Source organism: Cicer arietinum, chromosome 7 (genome assembly GCF_000331145.2).
Source record: "Cicer arietinum cultivar CDC Frontier isolate Library 1 chromosome 7, Cicar.CDCFrontier_v2.0, whole genome shotgun sequence".
Lineage (NCBI taxonomy): Eukaryota > Viridiplantae > Streptophyta > Magnoliopsida > Fabales > Fabaceae > Cicer > Cicer arietinum.
The window spans coordinates 25,400,222-25,417,299 of NC_021166.2; the positions used below are offsets into that span (position 1 = coordinate 25,400,222).

At 28.9% G+C, this 17,078-nt stretch overlaps 2 protein-coding genes across 2 annotated transcripts; one reads left to right on the plus strand and one right to left on the minus strand.

The window, feature by feature from the left end:
* Positions 1-1,355: 1,355 nt before the first annotated feature.
* On the plus strand, positions 1,356-4,684 carry LOC101491748 (hypersensitive-induced response protein 1-like). Its single transcript, XM_004514713.4, has 6 exons — positions 1,356-1,514; positions 2,884-3,082; positions 3,163-3,283; positions 3,381-3,472; positions 3,558-3,654; positions 4,065-4,684. Exons 2-6 carry the CDS (start codon positions 2,894-2,896, stop codon positions 4,430-4,432), a joined length of 867 nt encoding a protein of 288 aa, XP_004514770.1. The 5' UTR covers positions 1,356-1,514; positions 2,884-2,893; the 3' UTR covers positions 4,433-4,684.
* A 9,568-nt stretch (positions 4,685-14,252) lies between these two features.
* On the minus strand, positions 14,253-16,850 carry LOC101492070 (voltage dependent anion channel protein). The gene is made up of 6 exons (XM_004514714.4): positions 16,693-16,850; positions 16,516-16,583; positions 16,055-16,165; positions 15,363-15,449; positions 15,000-15,208; positions 14,253-14,879 (listed from the first exon to the last, which is right to left on the minus strand). Exons 1-6 carry the CDS (start codon positions 16,739-16,741, stop codon positions 14,573-14,575), a joined length of 831 nt encoding a protein of 276 aa, XP_004514771.1. The 5' UTR covers positions 16,742-16,850; the 3' UTR covers positions 14,253-14,572.
* Positions 16,851-17,078: the final 228 nt, after the last annotated feature.

The window sequence follows — 17,078 nt, forward strand, 5'->3', positions numbered from 1 at the left end:
TTCATGAGTTTCACTTTTATTATTATATATAAATATCTAATTATCACATTTTATCAATTTAATAAATATTTGGTGCAATGTACGGTTTCTTTACTAGTAAATGATATCATTTATTGAATAATATTTACGTATCTATTCATATTGTCTCACTTTATCTTTCTTAGTGATTATCTTGAGTCCATCAATTGTTTTTATCAAATTATTGCTAATTTTTCATTATGGTATCTATACACGTAATCTTCCAATACTTATAATAAAGACAACAAAAAATTGTTGTCGCCAAATTTTTTAATTACAAATATGTCCTCTATATATATTTTTTTTAATTCTTAACTTCTCAATTTTACTTCTTAAAAACTCATCATGTTGGTTTTGCTGGTTACTGCAATTCATTGATATAAGTTTTTTTTCTTTCCAAAGTTGGTTATTTGGTGTTAGTGGACACTTAAGAGAGACCACAAAAGTTTTTCGTACACCAAATTCCTCAATCTCTTATATTATAAATCCATTTCACTTATTTTATTTAAAATTAAAAACAAAAATTATAAAAATTAGTTTTGATATACAATAGTATAATAGAAAAGCATACGATAGCAGAGATATAGACGTTTAGTTATTTTTAAATTGGAGTATTTAGTTTTTTTTTTTTTTGAAAAAATATAGGTTATTTATAAAACATAAAAATACACCTCTAGTCCTCTTTATTAGATTATGAACGCGGTTTTTTAAGTTTACTAATTTTCGTAAATTACATAAAATAATGAGATTTAATTAAAACATCGCATAATAAATTGACTATTCAAACTATTATGTAAATTGAGAAACTTAATAGCATTGATTATATGAATATACATTTATTATTAAATATTAATGTTAAACATGAATCTAAATGATTGTAGAGGAAATAAAAAAATATAAACTATTTATAAAGATTGATTATTGTTTTATGAAAGATTAATACGATGAACATATTATTATAATATTTTGTAGACTTTACAATGAATCAATGATTATATGTGTTCAATTACACTAATCGTTGTTGAAAATGAAACAAAAGCTTAACTATATAAATAAAATGTAATTTAAAAATCCAATAAAAATAAAAATTTAAGAGAGTAAGCCAAAATTAAATTAAATTTAAAAATGTATTTTTGTTTTAAAAAAATCTACTCGGATAAATAGAAAAATAAATGCAATTAATTTATTAAATAAATAAATTAACAGGATGCTATTTAGTACGTTGATAAATTATCAAATTATAAAAATAAAAAAGAAATCAAATTTAGACATTCGTGTGTTTGTTAATTACTTTCACTTTTTTGTATATTTGTTAATTACTTTCATTTTTTTATCATTTAGCGTTTCAAAGGAAAATGCAAATGAAATGTGAAGCTTAGAAGTGCAATGCAAGGATGATAAATGATAAATGTTGTTGCTCACATTAAGCCAAATAATCCGAAAATCCGCGTTCTGTAGCACCATTTTCTTCTTCTCTCTTTCTCTCTAGCTTTCAGGTGTGAAACGTGAATTTCCTCTCTTTCTTTTCTTTCCTTCTCTTTTTGAATTATTTGTTTTGATTTGGATTCATTATCATATGATTATATAGCAATTTGACAAATTTCATGCATTTCACTGCAATATAGTTTTCGTTCATTTTCTCGCTCTAATTTTCTTCCTTTTACAAATTTCATTCATCAATACTCGCAATTTGGAAAATCATTCATTGTGGTTACGGTAACTTCCTTATGGTATGTGTAATTTTTTTTACTTGATTTGCTAATTAGCTATGTTGTGTCATACCTTACCGTGAATCGTGCGGTAAGGCGATCTTGTTAGATATACTATCAGAGCAATAATAATTAGTCAGTTACATTCTTTTTCAAGATTTTCTTCTAACTACCTTAAACCATAACACATGTTGCTATAGTCCTTATGAATTGGAATTACAAAAATATCATCCACTATGTCTTTTGTTAATAATTCTGTGCACCAAATTGACCAACAGAAAGAACATTCGTAGACCAAATTAACTAATCAAAGAGACATTTGATGATTAAACTGATAAACAATACATATTTATAGAGGTTTTTAGATATTTGATACATTCAAGGACTATAATGATAGCGGCTTGTACATTTGAGTAGGAAATGGTTGTTTACTCTTCAAAATCATGTTACATAATAATTAATAACTAGAGAACAGAAATAAAAGGATACATAATAAGCTGTTGAGTTCTAGTAGGGTTAGGTATGGTTCTGGTTTAGTTTGTAATAGAAAAAAGAAGTGAAAATGTTTTAATGGTTGTGTGGTCACATAAGACAGCAATGGGATTATGACTGAATCAATTAGAGAGAAAATGAGAGTAATATATATATTGTGAAAGAATGATAATGTCTTGCCTTAGATGGTTTGGGCATATATGAAGAAGACTCGTGAAAACTACCGAAAAGGAGTGCACATAAAAAAAATATAGAATTATCCAATAGTTAGAGGTAATGATAAAATGAACTTTAAGCCAAACCATGAAGAAATATTTGAATTTAATTAATTTGTAATTGACATGATTGATTAAAGGATATTATAGTATCTTTTGATACATGTAGGTAATCCCAAGAGCATCAACAACTACTCCTTGTACCCTTCTTGTTTTGATATAAATTGAAATACAAAATTAACAGCTACCATGTATTAAATTGGAAGAGAAACTGCAAAATATGATATTTTCTTTCTCTTGTAATTTGCCTTGTTCATCAATACAGATTACCAGTTATCCAGTATTTGATTCTTTGATTTATCGGCATTACTATAATACGTAATAGTTATTCAAGACTTAAAACAACTTCTGAGGCATCTTATTGGATTTTTTCACTATTTATGTTCAAGGTTCTTAAATATGGGACTCGCCCTGGGTTGTCTTCAAGTGGAGCAGTCAACAGTAGCTATCAGAGAAGTTTTCGGGAAATATGATGATGTGCTTGAGCCTGGTTGCCATTGTGTCCCCTGGTGCATGGGCAATCAAATAGCTGGTTATCTTTCTTTGCGTGTGCAGCAGCTAGATGTTTGGTGTGAAACCAAGACAAAGGTTTCTTCTTGAAAACTAAAATGCATAACAAAGTTGAATGTATGTTGTTACCTGATTTGCTCTTATCTACATTCCATCAGGACAATGTTTTTGTAACTGTTGTTGCATCTGTCCAATATCGAGCACTGGCAGAAAAGGTGGTGGATGCTTTTTACAGACTTACCAATACCAGAGAACAGATCCAAGCCTATGTCTTTGATGGTGTTGATTTGTAGTCTAAGCTCTTATACAAAGTTGAGTTCTTTCTTTGGATGTTTCTTCTGGATGAAAACTGATAAATTACCATTTCTTGTTTCAGTTATCCGGGCAACTGTTCCGAAAATGGAACTAGATTCTTCTTTTGAACAGAAGAACGAAATTGCAAAAGCTGTTGAGGAAGAGCTTGGAAAGGTAATTCCTTTACTCCTTTTATGCGTAAAGTAATAAGTTGTTAGCATCCATAAATTTTGGTTTTTCTCTTGCTGTGCATATGAAGGCGATGTCTGCTTATGGGTATGAGATAGTTCAGACTCTCATTGTGGATATTGAACCAGATGAGCATGTGAAGAAAGCCATGAATGAGATAAATGCGGGTATGCTTTCCACATTTGCATATATTTTTGGCTGAGCTCTTATTACTCTTTTTTTAATAAAGAAAATTGTCATGCATGTAAATGGAAGAAAAATTGTAAGACCGGTGATATTGTTTCAGATGAAATGTTTGGCAGTAAAAAACCAACACGAGAATAAAATAAGCGTAACAGAGATGAGAATGTTGCGTTGGATATGTGGAAAGATTGGATCAGATAGAATTAGGAATCACATCATTAGAGAGAGAGTTGGCGTAATACTTATCTCAGAAAAAGTGATGGGTTGAATAGAGATATGATATATGAGAGAATATTATGGCGTAGATTAAGTCTTGTTTTGAGCAAAAACATGTTATAGGCTTGACATTTTCTTTTGTGTTTTCTTTATCTTGTGTTTCAATCATCGCAAATAGCTTCAAGATTTAGGGCGGCTGCAAATGAGAAAGCTGAAGCAGAGAAGATTCTGCTCATCAAAAGGGCAGAGGGAGATGCAGAATCGAAGTATCTAGCAGGGCTTGGAATAGCTCGTCAGCGTCAAGCCATAGTGGACGGACTGAGGGACAGTGTTCTAGCATTTGCGGAAAATGTCCCAGGGACATCATCAAAGGATGTCATGGACATGGTTCTTGTGACTCAATACTTTGACACATTGAAGGAGATCGGTGCGTCCTCAAAATCCAATTCTGTTTTTGTTCCACACGGACCAGGTGCTGTAAAAGATATCGCTTCACAAGTCAGAGATGGTCTTCTCCAAGGGAGTGCGGCTTGCCATGAAGTTTAAAATATCGTATCATCAAAATTTTGGGAATTTATTAGATTCTAAACATCGTAGAGTATCTATCAATTTTTAATTGTGGCCCAAATCTGATTGATCTGCCCATGTGTGTCTACTTAAATAGAGTAGAGAATAGAAGTTTGGGTATTCAGTTATTTTATTTCAGATTGTTAGTGCAGGCTCACGCACAACCTGTGGATATTTGTTATAGTTTTGTTTCATTCAATCCTCAATAAAACATCACCATTCTCTTCAAAATCTTACAGAGGGAAATCGGCATGCCCTGATTTGATGGCAGCGGTGATGCCTATTGGTAGTTGATTTGTTGTCATTGGAACACTGGTGGGAGTCTATGAACGAGGGAGTTTATCAATTGTTGAATAAACTCCTCATTCATGGAAAGAATTCAGAAAGAGTATAAAATATAAAAAAGAGGATATTTATTTTGATCTATTGGAAAATCACCATCGAATGAATAGAAGAAGAGTATACGAAACAAGATGATATTAACGACCAATATACTCGTGAGAAAGTTCATGTTATATTGGATGGAAAATCTAGTAAGTTTAATAATAAAATGGATGAAGATGACAAGAAAGATCATGACAAAAGCAATGGAAATGAAAGGAAGTTGTTTTCCTTGTCATAAACCGGACATTTTAACAGTCAATGTATTATTCTTGGAGAAGAACGAAAGGAGGAAAACTAATACACAAAAGGATGATTTTGTTGCATAGAAGTTACTTCTAAAAGTTATTTTATCTTAAAGATGCGTATCGTGTTACCAATGATTTGTATTTGGTTTTATATAGTTTGTTGAATGTTGTATTTTACAATATAAGACTGTGATATATTTTTGTTATACTATTGATGTTAAATGGTTATGAAAGTTAGTGCTTAAATTCTTCATGAATCTTTTTTCTTTTTGACTCAATTCTTCATGAATCTTGATCATCATAAAATATATTGGATTTGCATTCATTAAATTAGTTTTATAAAATAATTTAACATCTATGTATGCTTATTGTTATTTAATTTCTATTTGAAAATATTAGCAACAAGTTTATTGGAATCCAAAGTTAATTATTATAGAAATTAATGGTGTAGAATTTGATATGCGACAAGTATGTTTTAAGTATGTTTTAAGATACCTTTAAAATTTGTATCTAAATAAGATGATAAGACTTATTTTATTGAATTGAAATTAATTATAAAGATTCAAATTTGATTTTATTGTAATTTATAATTACACATATGACGCAGACCCATCTTGTAAATGAAAAGTAGATTACGGTAATATCTTATGATCATGCTTGATGTTGCTTATGACAATTTTGTTATAACGTATATATTAATTTATTGGATGAATGATGTCTTGTATATATTGAAAAGAAAGTAGAACTTTAAAGTGTAATATAATAATTGTTAAATATTTAATAGCAAAAGGAAAATGATTTGAAAATGACTAAGGGTGATGGTTTTGTGATAGTTTGTTAAAACTAAAAAAATATGTATATAAAAGGTTTAATTATGTGAAAGATTGAATATTTAAATTTTATAAAATTGAAATAAATTTTGTAATTTTTTAACAAAATGATTGATAAAGATACGATGTTCGAGATATCCTTAATGATTTGACACAAATTCATATTTAATTAATCGCTTATAGTAGAACCCAACTCATACCTGACTATAATCATATTTCGAGTTAAATTGATAAAATATTATTATACTAGAAATTCGAAATTGCAAAGTTCGAATACTAAGAACAAATGGAATGAAGATATAGATTTTATGTCTAATAATTTAAGTATATTTTGAATTAGACAAAATAATACTCGAAAAGAAATAAATGGTCCAAACTCGAAGGAGAAAAATAATACAACAGTTATAAAAGTTGTCAAACAAGGTTAAGTGAATATAAGAAATGTCCAACTGGCCAACGAAAAGAAATTTGACATACATGCATGGTAGCAGTTTTTTACTACTTGTTTATAAATAGGAGTTTGAGGAATATGATAAGGGGTTCGTTTTCATTTGAAACACAACCTTCAAGATAAAACATTGGCATCATTTAGGATTATCAACTTTGTTGGCTGTTCGAAAAATGTATGTACCCATACTTGAGCAATAAAATCTTTATTTTCTACTATGTTTTTGAATGAATTTAATTTCTGCATTTCTATTATGTTATTCTTAGTACATTGATTCATGTTATTTAGTACAACTTTGCATTTTTACACAAAAGTTTGAATGTATTGTTTCATGAACATCACTTAGGCTAGTAAATTCGTCAACTTAGAATCCTTCAAGGATTTAATTCAAATTTTAAATTGATTGCTGAATTTATTTTTTTGAAGTGATAAAATTTTACAGTCAATAATTACATTATTAGAGTGATTGAAATATTTGACAATATATACATTTCAAGTGATAAAAACACTTGTACCATAAGAATAAATAAGGTAGGATGAGGTTGTCTTCTTAACATAGGTAACATATATTTGTTAAAATATTTATGGGTGCATTTCTTATATAGTTTATCTATATGTGAATGAAGTTGAACAGTTTCATAGAATTCAAGAGCTTAAAACTTAAATACTCATGAAAATTATATACAATACAAAATTTTATCAAATGTATCATAATTATAATTCTTTCAAAAGTAATGAGATTATATGTGTGAGTTATGCATATTTGTTCAAATAAATAGTTGATTCAAAGTTTGTCTATGAATGTCTACTTAAAATAAATAAAATTTCTAATTTATTAAGTAGTGGTTCAAATGGTAAAATATCATTATCTAAAACCATAATTTTTTAAAATTATAGAATTATCGTATTTTAATTTTTTTTGGGCATCCCCCGAACAAAAGATCTTGTCCAGAGAAAGTCCCGATTAATGTTTACTTCTTTTGATGACCGATATTGATGCTACTGCGCGGAATTTTTTGATTCGTCGAAATGGATCTCGTGCGTGTACGGCACTCGCTCATAATTTTACAACGAGACATTTTATTTAAATAAAACTTTATTTTTTAAAAGTCTAAAATAAACTATTACTTTAATGACCCTAAACGAGATAATTAATAATCTCAATGCTTATTTAGGGAATTACTCACATTAAAGATGGGCTTTTAATAAGTCATAGTTTCTATATGGCTGGTGGGGACTTAAGGGGATATGTAATGGACCCTCATGTGTAGGTCGACAAAGATAGCCCAAAGATATAATTATGATCATTGATGAATGACCGTGATTATCTGCCTATATGTAATGCACAGTGTTCCATGAAAGTATCAAATTTTTTTGGAATAATTCAGAAATTATCAATGATTCATAAATAACATTCAATTAATATTTATAAAAAGATTTATGTTACTAGTACAATAATAAAAGGATTCCCTTATCTACTTTTAGGAATTGATACCACCTAAACTTTGTCTAAAAAAAGGCAATAAAAATGAGTCTATCAATGGAGGCGAGAGAAAAGAAAATGTGTGGGGGTTGCATTTGAAATTATAGACTGAGAAATAAATTTAGCTGGGTTGTGGTAACTTGTAAAAGTTGTTTATAAACAAAAATGACTACATGCATTACCTTATTCTATTAAGAAATATTGTTGTCACATTTAATTTGTACAATCCTAATAAAAAAAATTAATTCTATTTATTTAAATTATTTTTAATGACTAATAAATTGGAACATTAAAAATATAAAATATTAGGTGAATTTTAGAATGCCCGTGGAAAATTATAGGTAAGGTACTCGTTACAATTAATTGATATAAATCACATGTAGTAAACTAACTATGTTTTTAAAAAATTTAAGTTTGGTATTAGTTACTGGAATACTTGGTAATAATAGTTAATGGAATACACATAACTAATTTTAATTGATTCTGAATCATTTACATACATATTTTAAAATGCAACTTAGACCTCACCATCATTCGAGAATATAAACAAATATGGGCGGTGTTGTCTCCGAGCATGTTTAGAATCTGCGACTGCATAGAATTCTAAATTTTCACTACAAAAAGAATTATAGTATAAAAAAGTTATATAGTAAAAACAAAGTAGTATAATAAATAAATTTAATTTATATACACGATCAGTACAAAAAATTTGTATACGCTATAAGTCAATCACAACCGTTTGATCATTAGAGATGTTTGACATTTATAATAATTGCATCTAAAGTCGTGTTCATAAATAGTTGTGTTGTATTTATAATGTAAAATTTTTTACACTATTAAAATAAATTATCTAAGTTTGAATGGTTTAAGGTTGTCTCTTCTTAAACTCTAAGTTCAAAATTATAAATTTGTAAATTTTTTAATTCTATGGTTGAATATGTACAAAAAAAAATGATGGTATTTTTTTGCCCTTATACCAAAATTAGAACAATAGAAAGCAAAAAAAAATAATTTATATCTCAATTTTCCTACTTTTGCTACTCTTTGATCCCTCAAATTTGTGAAGAACAAAAAATCATATTATTTTCTATAAGAATTTCATTTACCAAACAACTTTGCGCTCTACTCGCATCTCAAAAACAAATTATTTTGTTGAGATGATTGACAAAAGCATATTGGTCACATCAAACATAATAAAATTTATTATTATTGTATGAATAATAAAAATAAAAATTTATATTAAAAAAATGCACCAAATTCAAACTTGGCATAGGCACATAAATTCTCAAGGACGGCCTTGAATATGGGTCAAAGAAAATTAAAGTATTTAATCTAAATTTTGAATTAAATACATTCATTTTTTTTATCAATATTTTATATATTTTATAACAGAGTAGTATTAAATTAATGATAATTAGATTTTAGACTCGTGCGATGCACGAGATAGTTTTATTTTAAGCGTAACGATCAAAGTTTGTGAACAAAATTATATATTAAAGTCTTTATAAAATTGAATAACTAAAAATATAAAAATCAATCTATGTAAAGTTGATATATTAAAACCTTATAAATAGAGTATAAAATAATACACAATATTTTCTTTATGTATAAAAATTCAATATTCATGTATCTTTAAAAGATATATATAAAAGATTAACATGAAAAATATAAAAATATATATTTATTATGCTTAATATTGTTAGAGCTTTGTTCTGAAAACATCTTGTGAAACAATCAAATTAAGGACAAAGGTATTGAAGAATAGAGATAAAGAAGAGAAATAAAGAAAAAAAAATATAACTATTATTATTATTATTATTATTATTATTATTATTATTATTATTATTATTATTATTATTTATATGTTTTCTATTACAATGTGAACTTTATTTATATTGTACGGTTGAATAAGTGAATATTAATGAACATTTACTAAGCTATCTGATATGCTTAGTATTCATAACAAAATTGACAATTAAAATGGAGAGAGTAGTTCACTAGCTGGTGGGGTCATTACGTAACTTTTCTCTTTCCTCTATTATACTCTAATTAATTTCTCTACCCTTCTAAATTTCCTCCATGCATCACAAATTGAGAATATGGGCCTGTTAGATTGTGTTTTATTTTTTTAGTTTTGAAAAGCTATTTTGTAAATCAAAATTTTAAAACTGTTTTCAAGAAGAAATAAAAAAAGCAAAATAAAAATTGTTTGATAGTCTTAATTTTGAAAATAATTTTAGAGTTGAGAAAATGAAAAAAAATGGTTTGGTACTTTTTGTTTTCATAATATGTTTGTAAAACTAAAAAGTAGAAAATTTGTTTGATATACATATTTTTAAGGACAACAAAGATTGGTTCTTTAAGTTTTACTTGTTCTTTACCAATTAATCTGGAGAAAAAAAATCAAAGTATGCTTTCTTTAGGTTTGCATGGTTCCTTGGAACGAAGCGACTGACTCCTCCTCCTGTCGGTCTACCACAAGCGTTCCTTTGTGCATACCCTAACCAACTTGTGTGAGTCCAACTAAATTAGTTGTAAGTCAATAAATACCTTATTTAAAGAGGTTGATTAGAGTTCACTCTTTATGAAAAATTTATTAGTGACTTAGAGAAAAATTATATGAAAACATTGATTGACTCAACACACAATATTGTATTGGAATTTGTATTCAAAAGATCGTTGATATCGTAATCAATTAACGCAAAATTATATATTGGTAGAATTACAAAAGAAAAGAGTGTGTGGTTGATAGTTTCGAAAACAATTTAACTTCGCTCAAACTAGTAAAGAAAGCTTAAAACTTGATGATTGCACAATTGATAGAAGCACTATGAGTAATGTTGAAATTAGTGGAAAACACATTTTTAACGCAACAAATCAAAGCAAGATATTAATTCAAAATACAAAATAATAAATTCACCATCAAACAATATAAATTAAACAAAATTGACAAAGAAAAAATTACACATTAATTTATATGGATTCATCTACTTTGTCCTCCCATGTGGGGTACGTTTAGTCATCATTCAAAGAATCATAGTTTCTTTATTTATTTTAATTTCGAGCGTTTACAAGAATCTTTAGCAATTGTTACATCAATATACACCAATTTCTTCTTCCTAAACACTTAGGAATATATCAGATTATTGGAACAATCCTCCATAGTAATATGAACCTTATCTTAAAGAAGAAGAATCTTTCTTAACTCCTAGAAATATAGTCCCTAGAGAAACTACCTCCCTAGTCAAAACTAAAGATTTCTCATTTTGAACAGAAGATCAATCAATATCCCCTCCATGATTTATGTTTGAAATACACACCCCAAGATAGATATTTCCTCTATGTTGTTTCTCGCACAAAACTTCGATCGTAAACCTTATTTGAATAAGAAAGAGTTTTCAATCTATATTATGATCTTAAATGCATGAAGTTTATAGAACGAGTGATAATATTCTTGCAGTTCAAAAGGTTTAAGATTGTTTACATATGATGCATGAAATTATTGGCAAATTTTTTTTTTTTGAATTTTGTTGTAGTGTAAATCGATTCACACAACAGTAAGCCGACTTACACAATCTCTTGTTTTGTAGTGAGTCGATTCAGAGGTCAGGAACATCAAAAAATAATATTTTGACATATGTTTTGATTCACAAGTTTATAAGTCGACTTACAAAGTTAAAAATCACTTAGCAAAAATTTTTAATGTATTTCAAATTGTACGAATATGTTATAAATATGCAACAAAGTTTATAAAAGCTAAAATATGATTTTACATAAACTCCTTCTAATTAATTCAAATGACATTTGCAAGAGATTGAGAATAAGAAAATAAATCTAGACTAAACTAGTTTTGACATCACTCATATAACACAAAGTCTATGTCTAGTTTTGACATCACTCATATAACATAAAGTCTATGTCTAGGTGGTAACGAATAAAACAAGTTACAAGGAGTTCATTCCTAAAACTCAGGAGAACCAAGGTGATAGTTTTTTCACTCACTCAAACCCTTGTGAATCTTGATAATCAAGGTGAGCAGGGCAAACTTAAGATGTATTAGGATTGCAAAATGCTCTCAATGTGGTGATGGATTTACTAAGCATATGTCTAAAAAATAGAGAAAACAAAATCAAGATCAAGCAAGCCAAAAGTGTTCGTTCCAACTACAGCACTAGGGTAGCTTCAAAACTCAAATTACCAATGAAGTTCCTTTTCTGGAACATTATAGGGGGTGGGCAACACTGATTCTCAGCTAGCCTTAACGAATTTATGCATCATTCATAACCCAGATTTCCTTTTTGTATTTAAACCTATGGTTAACTTTTGTTGTATTTATGTTTTGTTTGAGATAAGTCTTAATCTAAGCATTATAACGAAAATTAAGTGGTCTTTTTATTTTTTAAATTAAGTGGTGTTTTAACTAATATAACTTCTAAAAGTAAACATTAAACAAGAATATTTTCACGAAAAAGTACTCTAACACAGTTTTGAAAAACATATTTTGTTTTTTGTGATTCATTTAATAAAAATGGGATCTAGAGAAAAGAACAAAAATTGAAATGATTTAGTAGTAATAAAAATAACACTTAAAGATATGATCCATCCATGTAAGTTTGCGCCTTTTTCATTCTCGTTCTTGTAAATTTAATTTTTTTTCAATTGAAACCTTAAAAGTTCAATTTAGTTTTAAAATTATCTATGCTGTTAAAAAAAATCTTATGTGGAAAACGGATGAGTGACGTGACAAATTGAAAGTGATATATTTTAATTCTTCTATTCAAAATCAAAAACTAAGTTTATAGATAAGGGGTTCTCATTCATTATTCTCCTCTTTTCTTTATCATCTTATATTTATCATCCGATCACTAATATTGCATCACACTGCTAGCACCAACCTGACAACTCCAGAATTACAAATTCATAATGCTTGGATTTTGCCAAGGGAATTGAGATCGATGTTTCAAAAGCTGCAAAGATATAAAATATCCACTGAAAATGTATGGGAGTGGTCTAACATTAAGGATGGAAACATTGATGCTCAAACTTGCTACCAACATATATTTAGAACACGGGATTAAAATACTAATTAAAGGGCTGGAGAATTTGCACTTGAATGAAGTAGATGGATTTCAGAATATATTGTATCAAATGAATGGAGAAGGATTTCCATTGTTGAATTAAGTACCTCCGCATCCAAAAACAATGCAAAAATGAAGCACCTAGTTTACACTATGGAGAGGAACCAGGTCCATGTTTCCTTTCTCAACTTGGAAACTCTATTAATTTATAATCTTGAAAACTTGGAGCACATATGTTATGGGACGTTTGCCATTAATTCTTTTGGTAAGATTGATGCGATGACCGTGACAGATATTGGTGATTAGGTAGTAGTAATGTGATGATAGAGAGAGGGAGAGAGAAAAGAGTAAGAACTCTAATCTCAAACTTAGTTTTTAATTTTAGATAGAGGGATTAAATCATAACACTTTCAATTTAATTTTATTATTTTTAATCAATTTAATTATTTAATTGTATTTTTAATTATTTAATTTATTTTATTTAATTAATAATAATCATCCACCAAACTACCATGTCACTCCTCTATCTGCCACAAATTTTTTTTAATAGCAACTAACAATGGGGATTATTTTAAAACTGAATTAAATTTATAGGGTTTAAATTAAAAGGAAAAAAAAAACTTCCAAACACGAAAATAAAAAAGACATAAACTTATCAAAGTTAAATATTTAAGTCTGAAAATAATAATTAAAAAATCATTTTGCTTCTTAAATATGTAAGACATCGTCACTGTAACTTTTAAATGTATTAAAATTAAAAATACATTCTTAATATCTCTTTTGTTAGTAATTTTATAAATTAAATTGATTAACAAAAATATATTTAAAAATTAAATTAATTAAAGACATATTTAGTAGCTAAAATATTAACAAAAGATAAACAATATGTTTTTATAATATTGATATATTCCAAGACAATTATAAAAGTATCTCACATTTAGAGACTAAAATGAGTATTTAGTTAAAAAACAAATAAATTTTATATTACGAGATTTGCTTTTATATATATTAACCAACCGAGACTCTTTGATGTCCATAATTGTCTTTAAAAATATAAAATAAAATGTCTTTCTTTTCGTACAACACTCGCCCTTCCTCTGCCGTTTATGTACTAAATGTTAAATCGTTAAATTTTGTTAATTTTCACTATTTCTGTTCTCTCTCATTTACAAAACACAAAAATGAGATTACCAAACAAGTTTTACGTTTGATTTTGTTCTATAAAACTTTTTTAAAATTGATTTATAAAATAGATTTTAAAAACCAAAACTCATTCAATCAGACCCCAGATATTCACTTTTGATATTGAAAAGTACCAACAACGAAACAAATATTATAAAAGGAAATACCATAAATCAGAGCTTCGATATACACTCATCCACATTCATATTGATGACTATCACCTTCCATGTTCAAAAACTTACTCAAAGGTGCATCTAAATTAATGAGGTTCAGGTGGATTTGTTGAATAACTACAAATTTGAAAATTGTCCTGTGCTTATTGATTTTTCACCCTGAACCAACCATTACATTAAGAAATTAACAGTTCCAAAATGAAGGTCCAAAGGTTCAATGGGAAAGTGAAACCCTACCACTAAACTTATTGCCTACATCACCCGACAAACAGCTATCAATAACAAGATCACCACGTTTAAGGCTTCAAGGCCAACGCAAGACCAACCTTTGCACTCTTTTGAATGGCCACGGTATCAACTTCCCCAACGAGAGAGATACGTGTTCTTGGATTCCAGTCATGCTGGATCAGAGCACTTGCCCTTCCGTAATTGTTCACCCGAGCTTTCAACAAGGTTATGGGGTCAAGAGCATGTTGTGTGCCGATAGTGAGTAAATTCTCGTTGCTGGAAAAGCTACGTGAAAGCTCCGCCCCAACAGCAGTGTTAGTCAGTGGGCTTACAACATGGTAATACGAAGCATTAAGGGTGTCACCTTTATCATTGCTACATTCGTCAACAAACAGAAAAAACACAGAACAAAATAAATCAGTAGTCCAATTCAAGTTGTACAAGAACATAGATAACCCAACCTGAAATTGATATAGCTTTTAGACAACTACTTACATAGTTAGAGATGCAATAAGGTCAGCATGAGTAACATTCAACCCTGCATTGTATTTGATAAAGTTGCCAGAGGCAGTATCAAAGGAAACATCTGAACCGACGGAAACCAAATTATTTCCAATCACGCTAGAGAAATTAACAATGGGACTTGCTGTCAACCCAATACTAGTATTGATCCCAACATACTCATGCTGGTACTGTAGTTCCACCTATTAAAAACCAGAGATAGATTATATAATCATAATTCAGGATAACTAGGAAATATCAAGTATCAACAATTCAATATTTGCATTTAGTGAATACAATAAAACTTTTAATAAAAGTAATACCTTACAAAATAGAACAAAGGAAAATGTTTGTTACCTTGGCAGAATTTTGATCTGGAAAAATGAAGCTAAAAATTGTCTTGAGTCCGGGTGCAGGTTCATCCACAGTAATTGTTGTGAGTAGCTGAAGAGTATTCAGTCAGATATAACTCATAAGACACATAGCATGAGCTTTAACTAGACATCAGATACCTTGTTGTATAAGACTTATTAATACAATAGTTAATGAATATGTAGGATGCTCAAATTCTTAATGACAATACCATGGAAGAGGATTGTATTATAGAAATGGTCATGCACAGTCCCACAAAATATGGTAAAACACGACAAAATTGAAGAACTCAAATCAAAACAATTAAGGGATTGTATATCGCAAACAAGGGACCCAGGAAAACATAGCTCCATCTTAAATTAAAAAACAGTGTTGCCAATAGTGGATCGCGAAAAATGGCAGTTTATTCAAATTCTGCTTTGCAAGCGTACTACAGTGCAGCAATAGCCGCTATTTGACAATATTTTCTGCTAAATAGCGTATTACAGAACAATGGATATTTGTTCAAATTCTCTCATGCTATAGCTGCTATTTAACAACACTGATTAAAAAGCTAAAGAATTTCATCAGAGTCAAGCAAGTCAATAGAGAACAATGCAACTATTAATTTTACAATTTCAAAGAGGCTCACTAAGTGTTACGAGTAAAAATTAACTCGGAAAGAAATTTCAACTCACATTTGAGTTCGTGTCTACTTTGATATCGGTGGTGATGTTCTTGTTCTTCACCTTAGTGCTGACATCAGCCAAAAATATCTCACCCTTCCTGACTCCACTTGAAGTGATTTCCTGAATAGAGAAACACATTGAAACTATCACAAATGAAAACCTTAGCTCTTACAATAAACCAAATAATAAACAAATTCACGCTAACTAACAATTACCCAAAACCTACAGTAAAACCTAAAATCTTCAACTGGTTAACACGATTCATTATCAAATTCAGAACAGTTATTGCAAAATAGTTCAAGGTTTCATCATCTTGGTTAGAATAAAATAAAAAATATGTATATAGAACATGCAACAAAACATAGGAGATAACGAAAATTAAATGATCGAATTCTAACACAATATAAATTCATACTTCAAAGGATAATATGCTCAACAAAATGCATTAAATAGAATATAAAAGAAATTACCACTCCAGATAAAGTTTGAGTTGTGACAGTGAACTTGTGGTCATTCTGATAATCTTTGAACAGAAGATCTGAATCGAAATTTTCGGTGTGAGTTAAATATTCATGGAGATTAATACATAAAAAAATGAAAATTAAAAATAAAAAATAAATAAAAAAGAAGAAGAATAAATTGATGACCTCGAGCTCTTTTGCCGATATCGGAGTAGAGACCTGGACCCTTCACCATGTTTTTTCCCGAGAAAATGAAGCTGAAAATGCGAGAAAATGAGGAGGAAAGAGAAGAAGGTGGAAAATGAGTGAAAATGGTGTAAGTAGAGAAAAAGACAAACCCTAATATTAGGGAGGGAGAGGATGAACCGTAGCCGTAAGATGAGAAGATGGAATCGTAGCCGTTGATTTAGAAGTGGAAGGTGTGATGCCTTAAGAATCGGGACAAGAGTTGAGTTGGTGGAATATTCGCCCACCCGATTAATTGTTCGTGTACGTGTAAACTAGAGCAACATGCATTTTATTTTAGATTAAAGATCCAACCTAGTCCATTTTGGACGCGGATCATTTCTTAC